Source organism: Oryx dammah, unplaced genomic scaffold (assembly GCF_014754425.2).
Source record: "Oryx dammah isolate SB20612 unplaced genomic scaffold, SCBI_Odam_1.1 HiC_scaffold_21, whole genome shotgun sequence".
Classification (NCBI taxonomy): domain Eukaryota; kingdom Metazoa; phylum Chordata; class Mammalia; order Artiodactyla; family Bovidae; genus Oryx; species Oryx dammah.
Genome location: NW_024070205.1, coordinates 18,075,231 through 18,091,702, shown reverse-complemented (window position 1 = coordinate 18,091,702; position 16,472 = coordinate 18,075,231). Strand labels below are relative to the sequence as shown.

Below are 16,472 nucleotides of genomic sequence, written 5' to 3'. Positions count from 1 at the left end.
ACAGAAAACCAAATAGTTGAATAAGGTAATATTTTAGCAACAAATGTTGTTAACAAAACAGATGACTGTAATTGAGTGTAAACAGGTAGTGGGATTACTAATTTTAGTTCTCTGAATCAGGAAAGGTCCCCTGAAGTCAAGGAGACAGACGAGAGAGTCAGACTCATGTGGGGTCTTGTAGACAACTGTGGGATGCCAGGGGAGAGTCTGAAGCAGGAGGGTAACATGGCTAATTTGTATTTTAAAAGCTGCTCCTTAGTTTTCTCTTGTGAGGGAAATAGGGGGATTGGGGCAAGGGTAGAAACAGGAAGTAAGTTAGAGAGGTTACTGCAGGACACTGAAGGTGGAGAACGTCCAGTAAGAAACTGGGGCTGCTTGGGCTCCAGGGCCAGAAGTTTAAGGGAGACAGTAGTAGGGCAGGAATTGCTGTTTCACTGGACTAGGGCTGCAGCGAGAGGAAAGAAAGAACTGTGTGTGACCGACTCTGTCCAACTCTGTGCGACCCCATAGACGGCAGCCCAGCAGGCTCCCCCATCCCTGGGATTCTCCAGGCAAGAACACTGGAGTGGGTTGCCATTTCTTTCTTCAATACAGGAAAGTGAAAAGTAAAAGTGAAGTCACTCAGTCGTGTCCGACTCTTTGTGACCCCATGGACTGCAGCCTACCAGGCTCCTCCGTCCATGGGATTTTCCAGGCAAGAGTACTGGAGTGGGGTCCCATTGCCTTCTCCAATAATGACTCCTAGGGTGGGTGATATTCTTTACTGAGGTGGGAGAGTCTAGAGGAGGAGTGATTTGGGGGAGAAATAAATTCGATTTTGGCCATGTTAAGTTTGAGATGCCTGTTGGACACCCAGGCTGCTGAACACAGCAGACAGTTGTGTAAATGTGTTTGGAGCTCATTGGAGAATTGGGGCTGGAGTCATAGATTTGAAAGTATGGAGATGATGTTGACTCTGTGGGCCCAATGGGATCATCTCAGGGGAACACAGCTAGCAGAGAAGACCTAGGCCTGGACACTGGAGCACTCCCATATGTTAAGGAGAACTGCCAGGGTCCAGCCCCGGTGGGTCCAGGGAATTCGAAGCGAGGACAGCGTTGGCGAGGAAAGACTTATTTATTGATTGATATAAGATTAGATTAAGAAACAATAGTGTGGTAGGAAAACTAAGTGGAGAGAGAGGGCTGAATAACTTGGATTATGCGGAAGACCAATAAAATTCCAGACAAGGAATTTGCACCATCTAAGTTGGGCCACCCGTGCTCACTTGAATATCAAAGGGTGCCTCGCCTTAGGCTCCCTTTTGCCCGGGTCTTAACAGCCAGGGCAAGTAAGTAGACTTGGGGAGCCTCTGTGCCCCAGATGGGAATTCAGCCTGAAACTAGAGTAAAGAGCAGAGGGAGGAAAAGGGAGAAAAGGAGAAAGAGAGAGACACGGGGGGAGCCAGATTCCCAAGAAACTAGGCCGAGAGACTAGTCCGAGAAACTGATCCAGTCCTTTATTGTTCAGAAGGCTTTTTATACTTTTGATAAAACATGGTGATCAATGGGTAACACAAAGCTATGCAGCGTTAGCAGTCCAGACTTTTATCAAAACCAGGCTTTTCTCTCTGCATACCTAATTGTATACACAAACCTTAGGTGATTTACATCATCTTCTGGCTAACAAGGGCCAATTAACATCTTACAGCCTTTTTTCTGATAAGGGTTTGTTAACTAGAAGACTTATTTGTGTTGATCTTCCCAAAGTCTGGTGCCATTCTCAGAAAGCACTAAATAAAGTTACATTCTTACATAGCAAAGATACAGCAGTTTATAACAAGTGAAGGGAGTACAGCGATTTATAACAAAAGAAAAGTAATTAACTCAAAAGTCTACTGTTGCTAACATCAAAACTACTATATAACTTTTCCATATCCCGTTTATGTTGATTAACATCCTCCCAGGTGCCTAAAAGATAAAAAATATGGAGGCCTGGCAGCAATCATTGAGTCAACAGTGAAAACCCGTCACCAATGTGATTTTTAACTCTTTAGAAAAGGCTCTGTATCTTTAAGATGCTTTTAAGCTTTGTGTCTCTCGCAGTTGGGGGGCTGTAAGCAATTCACAAGCTGTAAGAGGTCTGGGGAACCTGTTAGGCAAGCTAGAAAACTATCAGAGGGGGTTTAACTGAAACATCCCTATCAAATGCAGAAGACTAAAGCCCTGAATTGACTTATATCCAGAGAATATCAGAAAAGTGGAAAAGCAGAGCACAAAAGCCAGCAGATTTTTGTGTTTTTTGTTGGGGTACATGCTTAGGAATTTCCAGGGGGGGCGCCCCTGAAGTCAGATCACGCCTTGCACATGTCAGCTTCCTTCCTCATGACCTTGTCACGGGCGGGATTCTTCATACTGGCTTCCGGCAGAGAACCAAGGAGATAGAGAAGAAGCAAAGCAGAGGAACCTAAGAAGTTTCTTTCTCCTGAAAGAATCAGCTGGTGTTGCACACCCACATGTGCCCCCTGGCTCTTGTTGACCTTGCACATCCAGGGTCCAGGACTGAGACACAGCCCAGGCCCCACTCACTCCACTGGGCCCAGTCTCACCTCTTGTTCCAGAACCCGAGCCTGCTGCATGTCCAATGGTTGCCCCGCCTGTGAGGTGCCCTTCGTTCACTTAGTAAACCTTTGTTGAGCAGCTCATTTGTGCTGAGACCATGGGTGTCATGCTCAGCAAGAATGGTTCGGCACAGTCCCTGCCCTCGGGGTCACCAGCAAGTGGACGATTACAATGAACAGAAATGGTGGAGGTATAGCTGTTTTAGTATAGACTGTGTGACCCAGACAAGTATTTAGTTCAGTTCAGTCGCTCAGTTGTGTCCAAGTCTTTGCCACCCCTATGGAGCGCAGCATGCCAGGCTTCCTTATCCATCACCAACTCCCGGAGCTTGCTCACACTCATGTCCTTTGAGTTGGTGATGTCATCCAACCATCTCATTCTCTGTCGTCCCCTTCTCCTCCCGCTTTCAATCTTTCCCAGCATCAGAATCTTTTCAAATGAGTCAGTTCTTCACATCAGGTGGCCAAAGTATTGGAGCTTTAGCATCAGTCCTTCCAGTGAATATTCAGGACTGATTTCCTTTAGGATTGACTGGTTGGATTTCCTTGCAGTTCAAGGGACTCTCAAGAGTCTTCTCCAACGCATAGTTCAAAAGCATCAATTCTTTGGCGCTCAGTTTTCTTTATGGTCCAACTCTCACATCCATACATGACCACTGGAAAGACCATAGCCTTGACTAGACGGACCTTTGTTGACAAAGTAATGTGTATGCTTTTTAATATGCTGTCTGGTTTTGTCATAGCTAGTATAATTGCTCTTGTAAGCCTAAATTTCCCATCTGAGGTAATGGAATTAAGTGTGAGGGGCTCTCTGATGTACCCTGAGGATGTGATGGATGGATGAGGAAATGAAAACTCCTATCTAGCCCCTCATGGAACATCTAGAAAGTCAGTGAGTGGGGAGGCCTGGTCAGCGTCTCTGTGCGGTGAGTCAGCACGTGGTGTATTAGCCTACAGCAACTCTCTGGTTTTTCCTCCAGATGTCTGCTCTTCTCCTCACCCTTCACTATACCTATTCTGTCTGCCCTCTCTTTGGTTCTATTTGTCTATCCCAAAGCAGAAGAAAGGGCTGGTTTTAACAGAGAAGAATCTTTTGATATTGAACCAGGAAGATGGGTGGCCAAAAACTTCATTCATGATTTTCCATAAGATGTTACAGAAAAACTCAAACATTTTGGTCAACCCAATAATGAGGAACCTTTAATGTTTAAATAATCTGGGAAAGTGGAACAAAGGATTCTGGGAAATTCAAGGCTTTTTACACAGAGTACCAAGTGCCCACACAGTGTTCTGTGTATAATTGGTAATAAACTCTCAGCCATGCCCTTAAACCCAGCCACACCCACTCCTCACACACCTCAAAACCTTTCAGGGAGGGTACTGATTGCAGCAGCTTCTCAAAGGAGTGCAGAAAGTGTCTCTGAAAAGAACACAGCCGTTTGTTCTTTGTCAAGATGCCTCTTTCATACTGTAATTAGAGTGCTGTGGAGGGCTGGAAATGGGGGAGGAGGAGAAACATGAAATGCTCTGACTTCCCTCATGGCTTTTTCTTCCTGCACCGCAGGGCTTTGAACTCACGGAAATACTGCGACTGAAAAACACACTGTTACATGCACAGAGAGGGAGAAAGCAACGCGTGTGTCCCTGCATTTGTGCCTCCAAAGTGTCTGTGTGCTAAAGCGAGGAGGGGCAGCTTGGGGTGGGGGCAGGGCAGAATTCGACAGAGGAGGGAGATCAGAATTCCACCTTGTAACCTTGTGTCACTTCAAGAGTCACACTGAACCGATGTAGTCTGCATCCTAAGTTTTAAAGAAGAACGAACAGATTCTTCAAAATAAATTCTGGCAATATGTTTATGTTCACATGTGAAAACATTGATAGGAATAATATATACCTAAGAGAGTTGCATCTTCAGGGCTTTATTTTCCCAATCTGCAAAGTGGGGGTAAAAAAAAGTGATGGTCCCTTAATTCCCTTCCTGAAAGGCTGTAAAGGACAAGCTTGTGAGAACTCAAAACTTTTCACAGGCTTCATAGTTCCTGCTGTTCCATGATCATCTTTGCTAATACAAGGAAATGATAAAGCTCACTGGTGTGAAGTAGTGCAGCATTCAAGAGTATTTGTGGGGTTTTGTTTTGTTTTGAATTGTATTTGCAGCAATAGCAACAATTTCTTGATTCCATCTTGCAGAAAAATTAGTTAGCATCTTTCTAACACTTGCTGGCAGGGGAGGAGAAAGAAGGGTGTGGAGATAGTCTCCAGCGACTGTTTCAGTCACAGCAGATGACGTTTGAAGCGACTGGCACATTTCACGTAGATAATAGAGAATTGATGCCCAATTATGTTCAACATAAATGTGTCAGGATATCCAGCTGACTTAATACACAGCTGAACTCCTGGTCTGCTCTCCAGAAACGACTCCTCACGGTATCTTTCCTATCTCAGTCTGTTGAACTCCATGCTTCTAGTTGCTCAAGGAGAAAACTTTGAGGGTCTTCTTTGACTCACGTCTCTCTTATAGTCTGTGTTTAAGGTGTCGGCGAGTTTTCCTAGCTCTACATCGCAATATACCCAGAATTCCAGGATTTCTCAATGTCGCCATTCCCACCACTCTGGCTGAAGCAGCCGCCATGATCTGGAAATAACCTGGGAGGTCTCCCTGCCTTCACCTGTAGCCTTCATCAGTCTGTTCTCAACAGGCAGTCAGAGACAGTCTGTGAAACCATGAATCAGATAATGTGTCACCTCTGCTGCAAAACCCCGCCCCATGGTTTCCAGATGACACGAAGTGAGAGTCAGATTATTGTCCCTGGTCTACATGGTCTAGCCCCCTACCTCCGTGTGGCCTGTTACCCACTCTGAGCTCACCTTATTAGATTTTTCATTTATTCCATCCACTCCAGCCATATGGGCTCCTTTCTGTTCTGCGGAAGCTCCTCCAGGGTGTTCCTGGCCCACAGCTTGCCCTGGCCGCCTCTTCTGGAACACTCTTCCTCAGACATCTGTGTGGCTCACTTCTCAAGTCTTCTCGGCGAGGCCTTTCCCAGCCACTCAACCCCCAAACCCCAGACCCTCTTCCCGTACTTACTATTCTTCTTCTATGCTTTGTTTTTCCATCTTATCAGTACTGAACATTATATTTGTGCTTATTATCCTGGCTATTGTCTGTCTCCTTTACTAGAATGTAAGCCTCATGAGGCCGAGGGTTTTTGCTTTTATGCTTGCCACAGTATCCCCATGTGCTAAAGCAATGCTGACCAGGTAGTAGGCGCTCAATAAATTTTATTTTGGAAGCACAATGAGTAGATACCTAGATAGATAGATAGATAAATAGATAGGGGCCTTAATAGTAGGTTGTGTATGTTGTGATACATTCTTAGGAATGTCAGACATACTTAAAATAGGCCCTTGCAAGACCGATTCTGTGCTAGACACTATACTTTGCACTTTCCATCTCTTATTTAAATTAATCCTCAAAATGCTTTGAAAGAAGTGTGGTGTTTATTGCTACTTTACAAATGAGGAAACACTCAGAGAGGCTTCAGAACAGGTCCCGCCCTGATGGAACCATGATTCAAGCCCAGTTCAGTCATGTTTCAGAACTTCTCATCATTGTGCTATAACGGTCTAGATTATACCAACTCCAAGGTTAAAAAGCAAAACAGGGAAACATAGCTCCTTCGTGATCTCCTTTATGCTAATTGCCAGGCCTTTTATTTTTTATTTTTATTTAAAATTTATTTATCTCAAATAAATAAATGAGATCTCAGTGTCAAGAAGAACGAGAAAGAAAAAAGACCATGAAAATTTCCCCAGCTTCTTAAAATCATCTGCCTCCTTGAGGTCTCATGACTGCAATATCATGAAGATGTGAATGGCACTGACTTTGAACCTGGAGATGAAAGTGATGCTCTAGGTCAGCAGCCACACGCACTGCCGGCCTTGGGCCAGCAAGCCCCCTGACCTCTCTGCACCTCAAGTTCCTTGCCTGTAAAAGGCAAGACTCGGGAATGTGACTCGTCAGGTTCTCTCACTTGCTATTCTGGCCTGTGAGACTCATGGCCTTTCTTTCATCGCTGTGGGAGTAGTATGGCAGAGTCAGGGTGGACCATCGCGCTCTGTGCAAGGCTATTTATTTGCCTTCTCTGGTTTAGGGAGGGACTTCTGCTCATTGGAGGAGCTCTTCGAAAGGCCCTGATCTCTAAGGATAAGCGACATAGTGTGATGCAGTGCCTTAGTTCAGGCATTCCTCATCCTCCAGCATGCCCATCCATTCTGCTTATTAGAGTCAACACTGGATGGCATTTAGAGGATCGGCTCCTGTTTTGGCTTTTATTTATTGACATCCTAAGTCTCCTTAAATCCTTTCTGGAACAAATCAAGGGATAAAGTGTAAATAACTGTAATACAGCTGAACCGTGTGACCTTCAGGAAGCTATTTACCTTCTCTGGGCTGTGTTTGCTCCTCTGAAAAATGGGAGAAAAGGTTCCCCAGGCTCCTAGCACACTGAAAAATTGTTTTATGGGCCATGAAACTCATGCCACTCAAACCCCCACTCATGCCATTCTCCAGTGAAATTGAAATGAAAACACTGCCAACACACAATTGCCTGTATGACCTTCCCCAATTTCTTTTTTTTCCTTTTTTAAAATTATTTTATTTTATTTTTACTTTACAATATTGTATTGGTTTTGCCATACATCAACATGAATCTGCCATGGGTGTAAACGTGTTCCTAATCCTGAACCCCCCTCCTTTGTTAATTTTGAAACAGGTAGGGTCAAGGATTTTTTTTTTTTAATGTCTAACCTAAATTCTGTTTCCTAAAGCAAATGTGTTACAGGAGGACTGGCAAGGTTCCCCTCATGCAGTGAAGCACTTTAGAAATGTGGGCTTTGAATATTAATAGGAATATGACCACGTGGTCATTTGTGAGCTTGGCAGAGTCCGTCGTCCACATATGCTTCTGCATGCCAGCGTGAGCATGTGCCTGTTCATGCCAGTATGTGTGTGATGAAGCGTACAAGTGTATACAGAAGTGAGGGTAAACAGATCTTTGAGTCACAGGGGCCAGCCCCTCCAGGCAGGCTTTATCTTCCTTTTTGGTTGCCATGACAACAGCAAGGGCCTCTGCATCAGTAAACAAAGCTCCCTGCTTGGAGTGAACCCGGAGGAGGGGTCTGGAGTTAGAAGCCAGAACTGGGAGCCATGTAGTCCTCCAGTAGAGTGTTGTTACACAGACCTACCAGAACATCTTCCCCATTAGGTGAATACAGAGATGCCTGTTCAGATACCCTGAGACTCTGAGGTGACATAACGTGGGCAGGAATTTCCAGTTGGAGCAAGGCTTCAGTGAAGCTCACTCTAACCCCCAGCAGTTAGTCATATCACAGAGAATTCTAGCAACGTGAAAGGCCAAAGCCCCTCCCATCACCCTGTGGATCCATATCAATCACTTTAGTTTATTAATAGGCAGAAGAGCCACTGTGTGAATTATCTGGGGCTCCTCTGTAAGTCTAGAAGTTCATCAAATAGAAATCAATTTAATATTAACCTAAATATGACTTCACATACCCCCTAGTCACATATGATAAACACACCTCGTCTGAGATCATCTTTATCATTCTTCCACTTTAATCATGAATAATATGTAATTGGCTATGTATGAATAGTTTATTTATACACATTATGCCTCTCATATAAACTGCTAAAAAACAAAAGCAGTCACAAGTGTAAATTTACTAACTTGGATGTAAGAAGAAAAGTGTACTTAACCATGCAGTATGGTGAGATCAGCCTCCTCCCTAGTTCCAGTAGCTGAAGTTTAGAAACCCAAACCTTGCAAGCACATGAGACAACCAGAAGAGAGGCTCAGCTGTGCTCCTCTTCACATCATCCTCCTCCTATGTGGTAACTGTAGGTTATCTTCCCAGGGGAAAAAAAAGACAACCAAAAATTATGAGTAACAGAATTGGTTAAGACGCATTCCAGTAAAATGTGATAGGTTACCCCCCCCCACCGGTTTTATTGTGATATAACTGGCATATAACACTGCATTTGTTTAAGATAGATAAAATGATTCAGTATTTGTAAGTATTGTAAAATGATCATCACAATAGGTTTCGTTAACATCCATCGCATCACATGGTTACATTTTTCTCTTATGATGAGAACTTTCAAGATTTACTCTCTTAGCAACTTTAAAACATGCATAATACTGTTAACTATTGTCTCTATGCTATGTGTCACATCCTCAGAACTTGTTTATCTTATAACTGGAAATGGCTAGTATTGACCACCTTCACCCATTTCCCCCAGCCCCTACCCCCACCTCTGGCAACCAAAATATTCTGTTTCTGAATTCAGTTTTTTTTAAGTTACACATATAAATGAGATCCTACAGTACTTGGCTTTGTCTGTCTGACATATTTTACTTAGCATAATGCCTTCAAGGTCTATCTATATTGTCCCAAATGGCAGGATTTCCTTCTTTATAATGGCTGCATAATATCCTGTTGTGTGTCTATGTGTGTACATGCACATAGATGGAGATTTAGATTGTTTCCCTGTTCTGGTTATTATAAAAAATGCTGCAATAAACATGGGGCTACGGAATCTCTTTGAGAGAGTAATTTCAATTCCTTTGAATATATACCAAGAAGTGGGATTGCTAAACCATATGGTAATTCTATTTTCAATATTTTGAGGAACCTTCATGCTGTTTTCCGTAGTGGCTGCAGGAATTTATATTCGTGCCAATAGTGCAAAAGGGTCCCATTTTCTCCACATTATCCCCAATAGTTGTCTCTCGTCTTTTTGGTAAGAACTCTGGTAATACGTGTAGTTTTGATTTGCATTTCCCCAATGATTAGTAATTTGAGTACTTTTTCATGTACCTGTTGGTCATTTGTATGTCTTCTTTGGAAAAAAAAGTCTGTTTAGTTCCTCTGCGTGTTTTATAATGGTTTTGTTTTTGTTTTGCTATTGAATTACGTAAGTTCTTGATATATTTTGACTATTAACCCCTTATCAGAGCTATGGTTTGCACATGTTTTCTTCATTTCCATAGGTTGCCTTTTCATTCCGTAGCTTACCATCTCATTGACTTTTTATCATTTTACAATCTCTTGCAAGAATCCATTCAGGACTCTCAGACTAAAACAGATTCATTCCTACTCTGGTTATGAGCAGAGCTTATTTTGTGGTTTTCTAATGTCAGCCTTGTCTGGAGAGGAAGCTGAGGCAGAGAGCTTTACTGCTCAGTTTTTTTAGTACCAGCGGTTACTGGAGTACCTCCCTGCAAGAGTAGACTTGGTTGTATTTATGCTGCATCACGTGGGGGTTTATTTTTGTTTGCCTGGTTTGAAATTCTGAAGTCTAGATGCATCCCAGTCTGAATTCTGTTACATCTAGGGTGTAGAAACACTGGATGGAGCAAATGAAAAGGAGCTGATTACCCATCCTCTTTCCTTGAGCCGTAGGTTAATGCCAGCTGGACTTAGGGGACATGAACACTCTTCTCATGTCAGATTTTCTCCTTTGGAACTTCCTGTGGCTTAATCCAAAGAAACTGGATAAAATGAGATATTCATAGGGCCATTCCTTGAGGCACGTTTCATTAAGAAGTTTGGCAGTGGGTGGCTAAGTAAGGTAACGGCCATATGTTTTATCTTTGCAAAAGCATCGTCATCTGAATAACTCCAGGATAATCCTCTATAAAGAGGAGAGAGTATTCAGGTCCTCAGGGGAAGAGAGGGACCAGAAGGAGGAACACACGTCCCTTTCCTCAGTCTGGCTACATATATACTCATGAGATTGGCAAGCGTGTTGTATCTAAGGTTAGAATAATCACTTATTTGGGGCAGGTAATGGAGCTAAATCCTGTTTGTCCCTGTTTTCTCCAGAATGCAATATACATATAAATGGTGATTAGGATACCCAAATTCAAGCAGTGCCTCACTAACTTGACTAATGCTACAAGTTTTATAATAGGTCCTTATTAACCCAACACAGAACAATGGATTATATGCTGCTCTCTCAATTTAAAAGATAGTCCTTTTCAAAAAAACACAAAATTTTGTTTCTATGTCTTTATTTTCCTCAACCTCTGGCTGAAGAATAAATCCCTTTTGTGCGTTTTAAATGTGACTGCTAGACACAGGGCAGACAGCTCAGGCCTTGTAGAAACAGCACTTAATCTGGAATCAAAAGACATTCGTTTAAATTCCGGCTCTGTCTCCTGCTAACTTGGTCATTTTGAGTGAGTAACCTTTCTGATTCTCCCAGGGTTTCCGCAAATCTACATGAAATAATTTACATAAAAGTGATTTAGAAAATGAGACTTTTACAAATGTGGCTTATGAACATTAGCTGTCCTTAATATTTTATTTTTGTAATATGTAGTATCTGCTATAATATTTGGCTGTGGGTTAAACTTCCCAGGTCCTTGTTGGAATGTGGTGTGACTCCCGACTCTACTTGGCCTCATGGAACCTTCAGACCTGTCAGAGAAGCCTTGGCACAAACACTGTGACAGCAAGGGAGAGGTGGGAAGTGTCATGAACGATATGGTGCCACACTTTGTGTCCTGGGCTCCCAACTGAAACACAAAACAAGCTGATTGATCAACATAATACAGAAGGCCTCCAAACACAGCCCTTCTTCCCCTCCACTGACGTGCAGAAAGCTGCTTAGAAAGTTTCCCTGTTGGTGCACACTCTGTTTCTTTTAGCCAAGAGGCTTCTTAAAAAGTCCAAGCCAGATTTGTTGGGCTCTGGGCCTGTAGGCTGCCAGGTGGGAGGGTGGGAGGAAACGGGGGCCTGCAGTGGCAGAGGAGAGCAGGGAAACCAGCTGGTGAGACTGGAGCCAGGAAACTTCCAAAGATAAAGAGAGATTAGGCTGGGATGACTTGCCTCTCCTACCGGAAATGAAGCCACGTGGTCATTCTGGGGATTGGGTAGAGGTGACACGCTGCACACTGCCTGGACTAATGCTACGGAGATTTCAGTGGAGCCAAACAAAGAAACTCCTGGCCGTGTCCAGGAGTTACCTGGCAACTGCTCTATTCTTGTTAGTTCAACTGGCTCTGCTTGGGTCTGTGCAGAGATGCTGTGTCCCTTCATTTAAGCCTTTGGAATTCAGGGCAGATCTATCAGTATGGTTTTCAAGTTAGCCTAGATATTGTAATTAAAAAAAAAATCTATTAAATAAGTACCACGCACCAGGCCTAGTCTAGTCCTGGAGGATGCAAAGTTGAGTAAGACAGAATGATTCCACAAAAAGCTCACAGAGAGGGAGAGAGACAGTCACACGTATAGCTCACTGCCATAGACGTCTGGCTGTAAGACGAGCTTTGAAGAGACAAAGAGAAGGTATAGCAGAGGTCAGAAGACTCGGGGCAAGGGAGAGCGGCAAGCTAAACATTAGAGGTGACGTTTCAACCTGGCCTTGAAGGATTTTAACAGACTTAGGCAGGTAAGTCTGGGTTCTAGGCCAGTATAATTAAACCTTTAGATCCCTCACTGCTCTTTCAGGAACCGTGGGAAGTGTGCTGTGGCTGGAGCTTGGCTAGAGTGGGGCTGCAGGTAGGCACGAGGTAAATCGGGTTGATGGGTAGTGAGGTTTGAAAGAAAGGTCCAGATCTAACCATGAAGGACTTTGAAAGGTCTGTTAGGTATTTAGCAGCTGGTGGAGGAGATGTGAAGGAAGAGAAGATAGAAGAGGGAATTTATAGGATCTGAGGGTCATGGTTCCTCTTAGTGGCACTGTGTCTTAGGACACTTGCCCTTTCAAATGACCACTTAACTCCTGTTAGATTCAGTTTCAAGCTGGAAAATGGAGATGTTGGTAATAAGGCAGATGCTAAAGGATTATCGTGTTTCTCTGCTCATAGCTCACTTATGTATGTGTGTGCTCAGTTGTGTCCGACTCTTTGTGACCCCATGAACTGTAGCCCATCAGGCTCCTCGGTCCATGGGATTCTCCAGGCAGGAATACTGGAGTGGGTTGCCACGCCCTCCTCCAGGGGATCTTCCTGACCCAGGGACTGAAGCCATGTCTCCTGTAATAGCAGGCAGACTCTTTACCCCTGAGCCACCTGGAAAGCCCCATAGTGTGCTTAAATTCTCCTGTTTCAAGGTCTTGCTCAAAATACTGCATCCTGCTAAACCCTCCTGGATTCCCTTAGAGCATAGTTGCAAAATGAAGGCACACACGTATGAAAAGGTAGAAAGCTGCCTATAAATATGCCACTGGGCTAGGCAGATATGTGGGGAAGCTGGGCTCTTAGAGCAGAGAGGCCTAGGGTTCCAAACCTGGCTCTATCTCTTAGTTAAACTTGAATGAGTGGTTTAACTTTTAAGTTGAGGCTGAAAATATCTGTTTTGCTGCCTTCCCATTTTGGTGGCAAAGATTAAATGTACGAAATGGATGAAGGTACTTGGAAATTAGAAAGTGCTCCACCAATGTCACTCAGTGTGGTTGTTATGTTAGGTTTGGACATGGTAAGATCCAGTGCATATTTTAAAAAGATAATTCTAATTGCTGTGAAATAGATGAAATGAAGTGAGAAGAGGCAGGTGGCCAAGAGACCAGGTACATGCTATTTTAGTAGTCCAGGCAGGAAAAGGTAGGTCCTAGACTAAGGCAGTAAGAATGAAGAGGGAGGGGGATCCAAGTGCCATTTTGAAGATAGCACCAACAAGTCAATGACAGGGGTAGGAAGACAAAGAACCGAAGGTAAGAACTTTGGTAGATGGTAACACCGTGAACCAGGATAGCTCCTTGCTGCTTTGTTACTTGCTGAAATCCAGAAGACGAGGTGGAAAAAAGAGGTGCTCCAGGGCTTAAATTCTGTTGCCCTGACTCTCACTGAAAGTGTAAAAGAAAGTGAAGTCTCTCAGTCATGTCCTACTCTTTGCGACCCCATGGACTGTAGCCTTCCACTCTTCTCCGTCCATGGGATATTCCAGGCAAGAGTACTGGGGTGGGTTGCCATTTCCTCCTCCAGAGGATCTTCCCGACCCAGGGATCAAACCCAGGTCTCCTGCATTGTAGGCAGACGCTTTACCGTCTGAGCCACCAGGGAAGTCTGACTCTCACTGTTCCTAGTCAACTCTTCCTTCCCCCAAGACACCCTTAGTAGAACCCACTGACCCTGACACCAAGTCCAAGAGAATTTCTTCCAGTTTGCCTTGTCCTGGTGCCTTTACCCTGATTGTGACCTCTGTAAGGTGCCTGTGCCCAAGGAATCCCCTCTGTTTTGGAAGGAGAGGCCAGATATCCCCCTGCCTCATGGTAGATTGGCACCCCTCCCTCTCCTGCACTGGGGATGGGGCATGTCCCTTAGCCCCTGGTTCCTCCCCTCCTCCCTGGACATGAGGGAGTAGATAGCAGGACCCTCAGTGAGTGCTGGACTCTGTCACCTTCAGGTTACTGCTCTTTGTTGATGGAGAGCCCAAGAATAAGTGGAACAGCTTTCAGGGAAGTAGGAGAATGCATGAGCCGTGGCTGGGAGGCACTGCGCTAGCAAGAGGTATTCTGGCTGGAAGGGTGTTTGATGATGAGAAGGGCATTGGTGCAAATGTGGCATCCAGAGGGGCCTACTAGCCAGTGAATATTTCTTGATCCCCATTTGCTCGCTCGTTGAATCTCACCATCTTGTTCTCTGCCAGGGAGTCCTCATTCCTCTCCTCTCTTCTTTTTCCCACGGGGCTTTAGTGGGTGGCTTTGTTTTAATCATCTTTTGCCATAATGGCTCTGTGCCCTGTTAGGGGCTGTGTCTTCCGTCTGACCCTCATGCTGGTTTTATCCCCCTGTCTTGTTTTCCCCTCCACCCCACCCCACCCTCCCACTTTCTTCTGGAGCCGTGTGCCCTTCCTGTGTCCTTTCCTTTCTTATCCAACCTTGACCAGCCATCTTCAAACAGCATTTCAACCCTTCAAGGCATCAGTGTCACGGTCTTCGGTGGCAGCGCATACCAAGCACCACGCTCAGTGGGTCAGGCCCTCAGCCTGATGGGTAGAGTTCAGATCCCAGTAAGTGACAAGTGACCGCCCTCCCCTAAGCCTTGGTTTCCCTATCTGTTAAATAGGGTTTTAATAGTGCTTACATCATAGGGTGATTGTGAAGATCAAATGAATTAATGGATATGAAAAACTTCATATAGGACTGGCACATAATCATCAATCAATAGACAGTAGTCACTGTTGTTATTAAAAGCATAAAGGATAGTTTGACCCCTCGGAGGGTTGAGTTTCTGTAAGTAGCCAGAGCCACATAATACACAGCATTCTGGAACCTAGCTCGTCCCATTACTAAGTCAGTAGCTTTCAAAACAGAGCCAGCAGATGAGATCAGGCACTTTGCTATACAGCAAAAATATTGTAAAGCAACCATACTCCAGTAAAATTAAAAAAAAAAAATCTCACCTTTATAAGTACAAAAAAGGCAATTAATGCAAATGTTATTAATTTCAGCTTTTTAAAATAGTATTCTAGTATAAGTTTCTTTCCAAGAACCTGATATACTCATAGTACAAATTTTATATGTATGATTGTTATTTTCTAATTTCTATTTAATTTTTTTCCTTGATGGATTTCTTAATGGTGTATTCATTCATTTCCAAATAGATGAGTGTTTTCTAGCTGTCTTTTTGTTATTGATTTCTAGCTTTATTGCATTTTATTTCAAGAAGATAATTTATATTGGGGGAAAAAAAAAAAGAAAAAACCAGAGCAAGCAGAAAGTTTTAATGCTGACTGAAATGAAACTGATCCAAGAAGACTTCCTGCAAGAGGCTGAACGAAGTACATTTCTGTGCAACATTTTAAGATCACAGTTGCAGGCGGGGACAAAGGGAATGAGATCTACACAGTGCCTGCTCAAACACTTCGCTCCTGCTTGCTTCACTCTCTCTTTTGACCATGGCACTGCCCAAACCTAGTGAATCTTACCCGCTTTGTCCACAGGGAATTTGCCAAAGAGAGAGAGAGAGTGGAGAACCGGAGAGCCTTCATGAAACTGCGGCGCCAGCAGCAGATCGAGCGTGAGCTGAATGGGTATCGCGCCTGGATAGACAAAGCAGGTAAGACCTGGGGGCTGGAGGAGGTTGGTGGTGGGCTGCATGGACATCCAGAATCTACCCAGTCCCCATTCCCAGTACTTCTGCTCAAAGGGCCAGTCTAGACCAGAGCGGAGAGAAGCTGGAAATGACTCGTTGGCTTTTGGGCTTCCCAACTGGTCCCATTTTCTCCCTTTGGAGTCTGTCCCTGTTCTTCTACCAAACATCTTCCAGGAGGCAGACATTTTAGCAAGGTGAACTGAGTAAAAGTTCACATAACCGAGTGCGAGAGCTAAGTCTGGGCTGATGCCATTTCACACTACTACCGTTACTACTAACATTAGTCCATTCTGTCCACAGATATTTATTGAGAGCGTACTTTGTGCCAAGTCTTGTTCTAGGCATTTGTGATACAGCAGTGAGCCAGGGCTCTACTCTTGTGGAGCTCAATTACCCTATAGCTGGGAAGGCAGTGATGAACAAAATAAGGAGTAATTTTTCATAGGGTAATAAGTACAATGAAGCGCTTTCCTGGTGGCTTAGATGGTAAAGAATCCACCAGCAATGCAGGAGACCTGGGTTCAGTCCCTCAGCTGGGAAGATCCCCTGAAGAAGGAAACGGCTACTCACTCCAGCATCCTTGACTGGGAAATTCCCTGAATAGAGGAACCTGGCAGCTACATACAGTCCATGGGGTCACAAGAGTTGGATACCACTGAGTGACAAAAGTGTCCACTTTCAAGTACAATGAAAACAGATCAAGGTAGGGTTAGGGCTTTAAGGTGAGTTGTAGTTTTAGATGGAGAGTCAGG

The 16,472-nt window shown here is 44.1% G+C and overlaps 1 protein-coding gene across 1 annotated transcript in view; it reads left to right on the top strand.

Moving 5' to 3' along the window:
• The window catches only part of CACNA1E (calcium voltage-gated channel subunit alpha1 E), a 342,984-nt gene that overhangs the window by 227,031 nt on the left and 99,481 nt on the right, over positions 1–16,472 (top strand). The window contains exon 8 of the mRNA XM_040263854.1: positions 15,569–15,684. Within this exon, the coding sequence (XP_040119788.1) occupies positions 15,569–15,684 (116 nt within the window). The remainder of the gene's footprint in view (positions 1–15,568; positions 15,685–16,472) is intronic.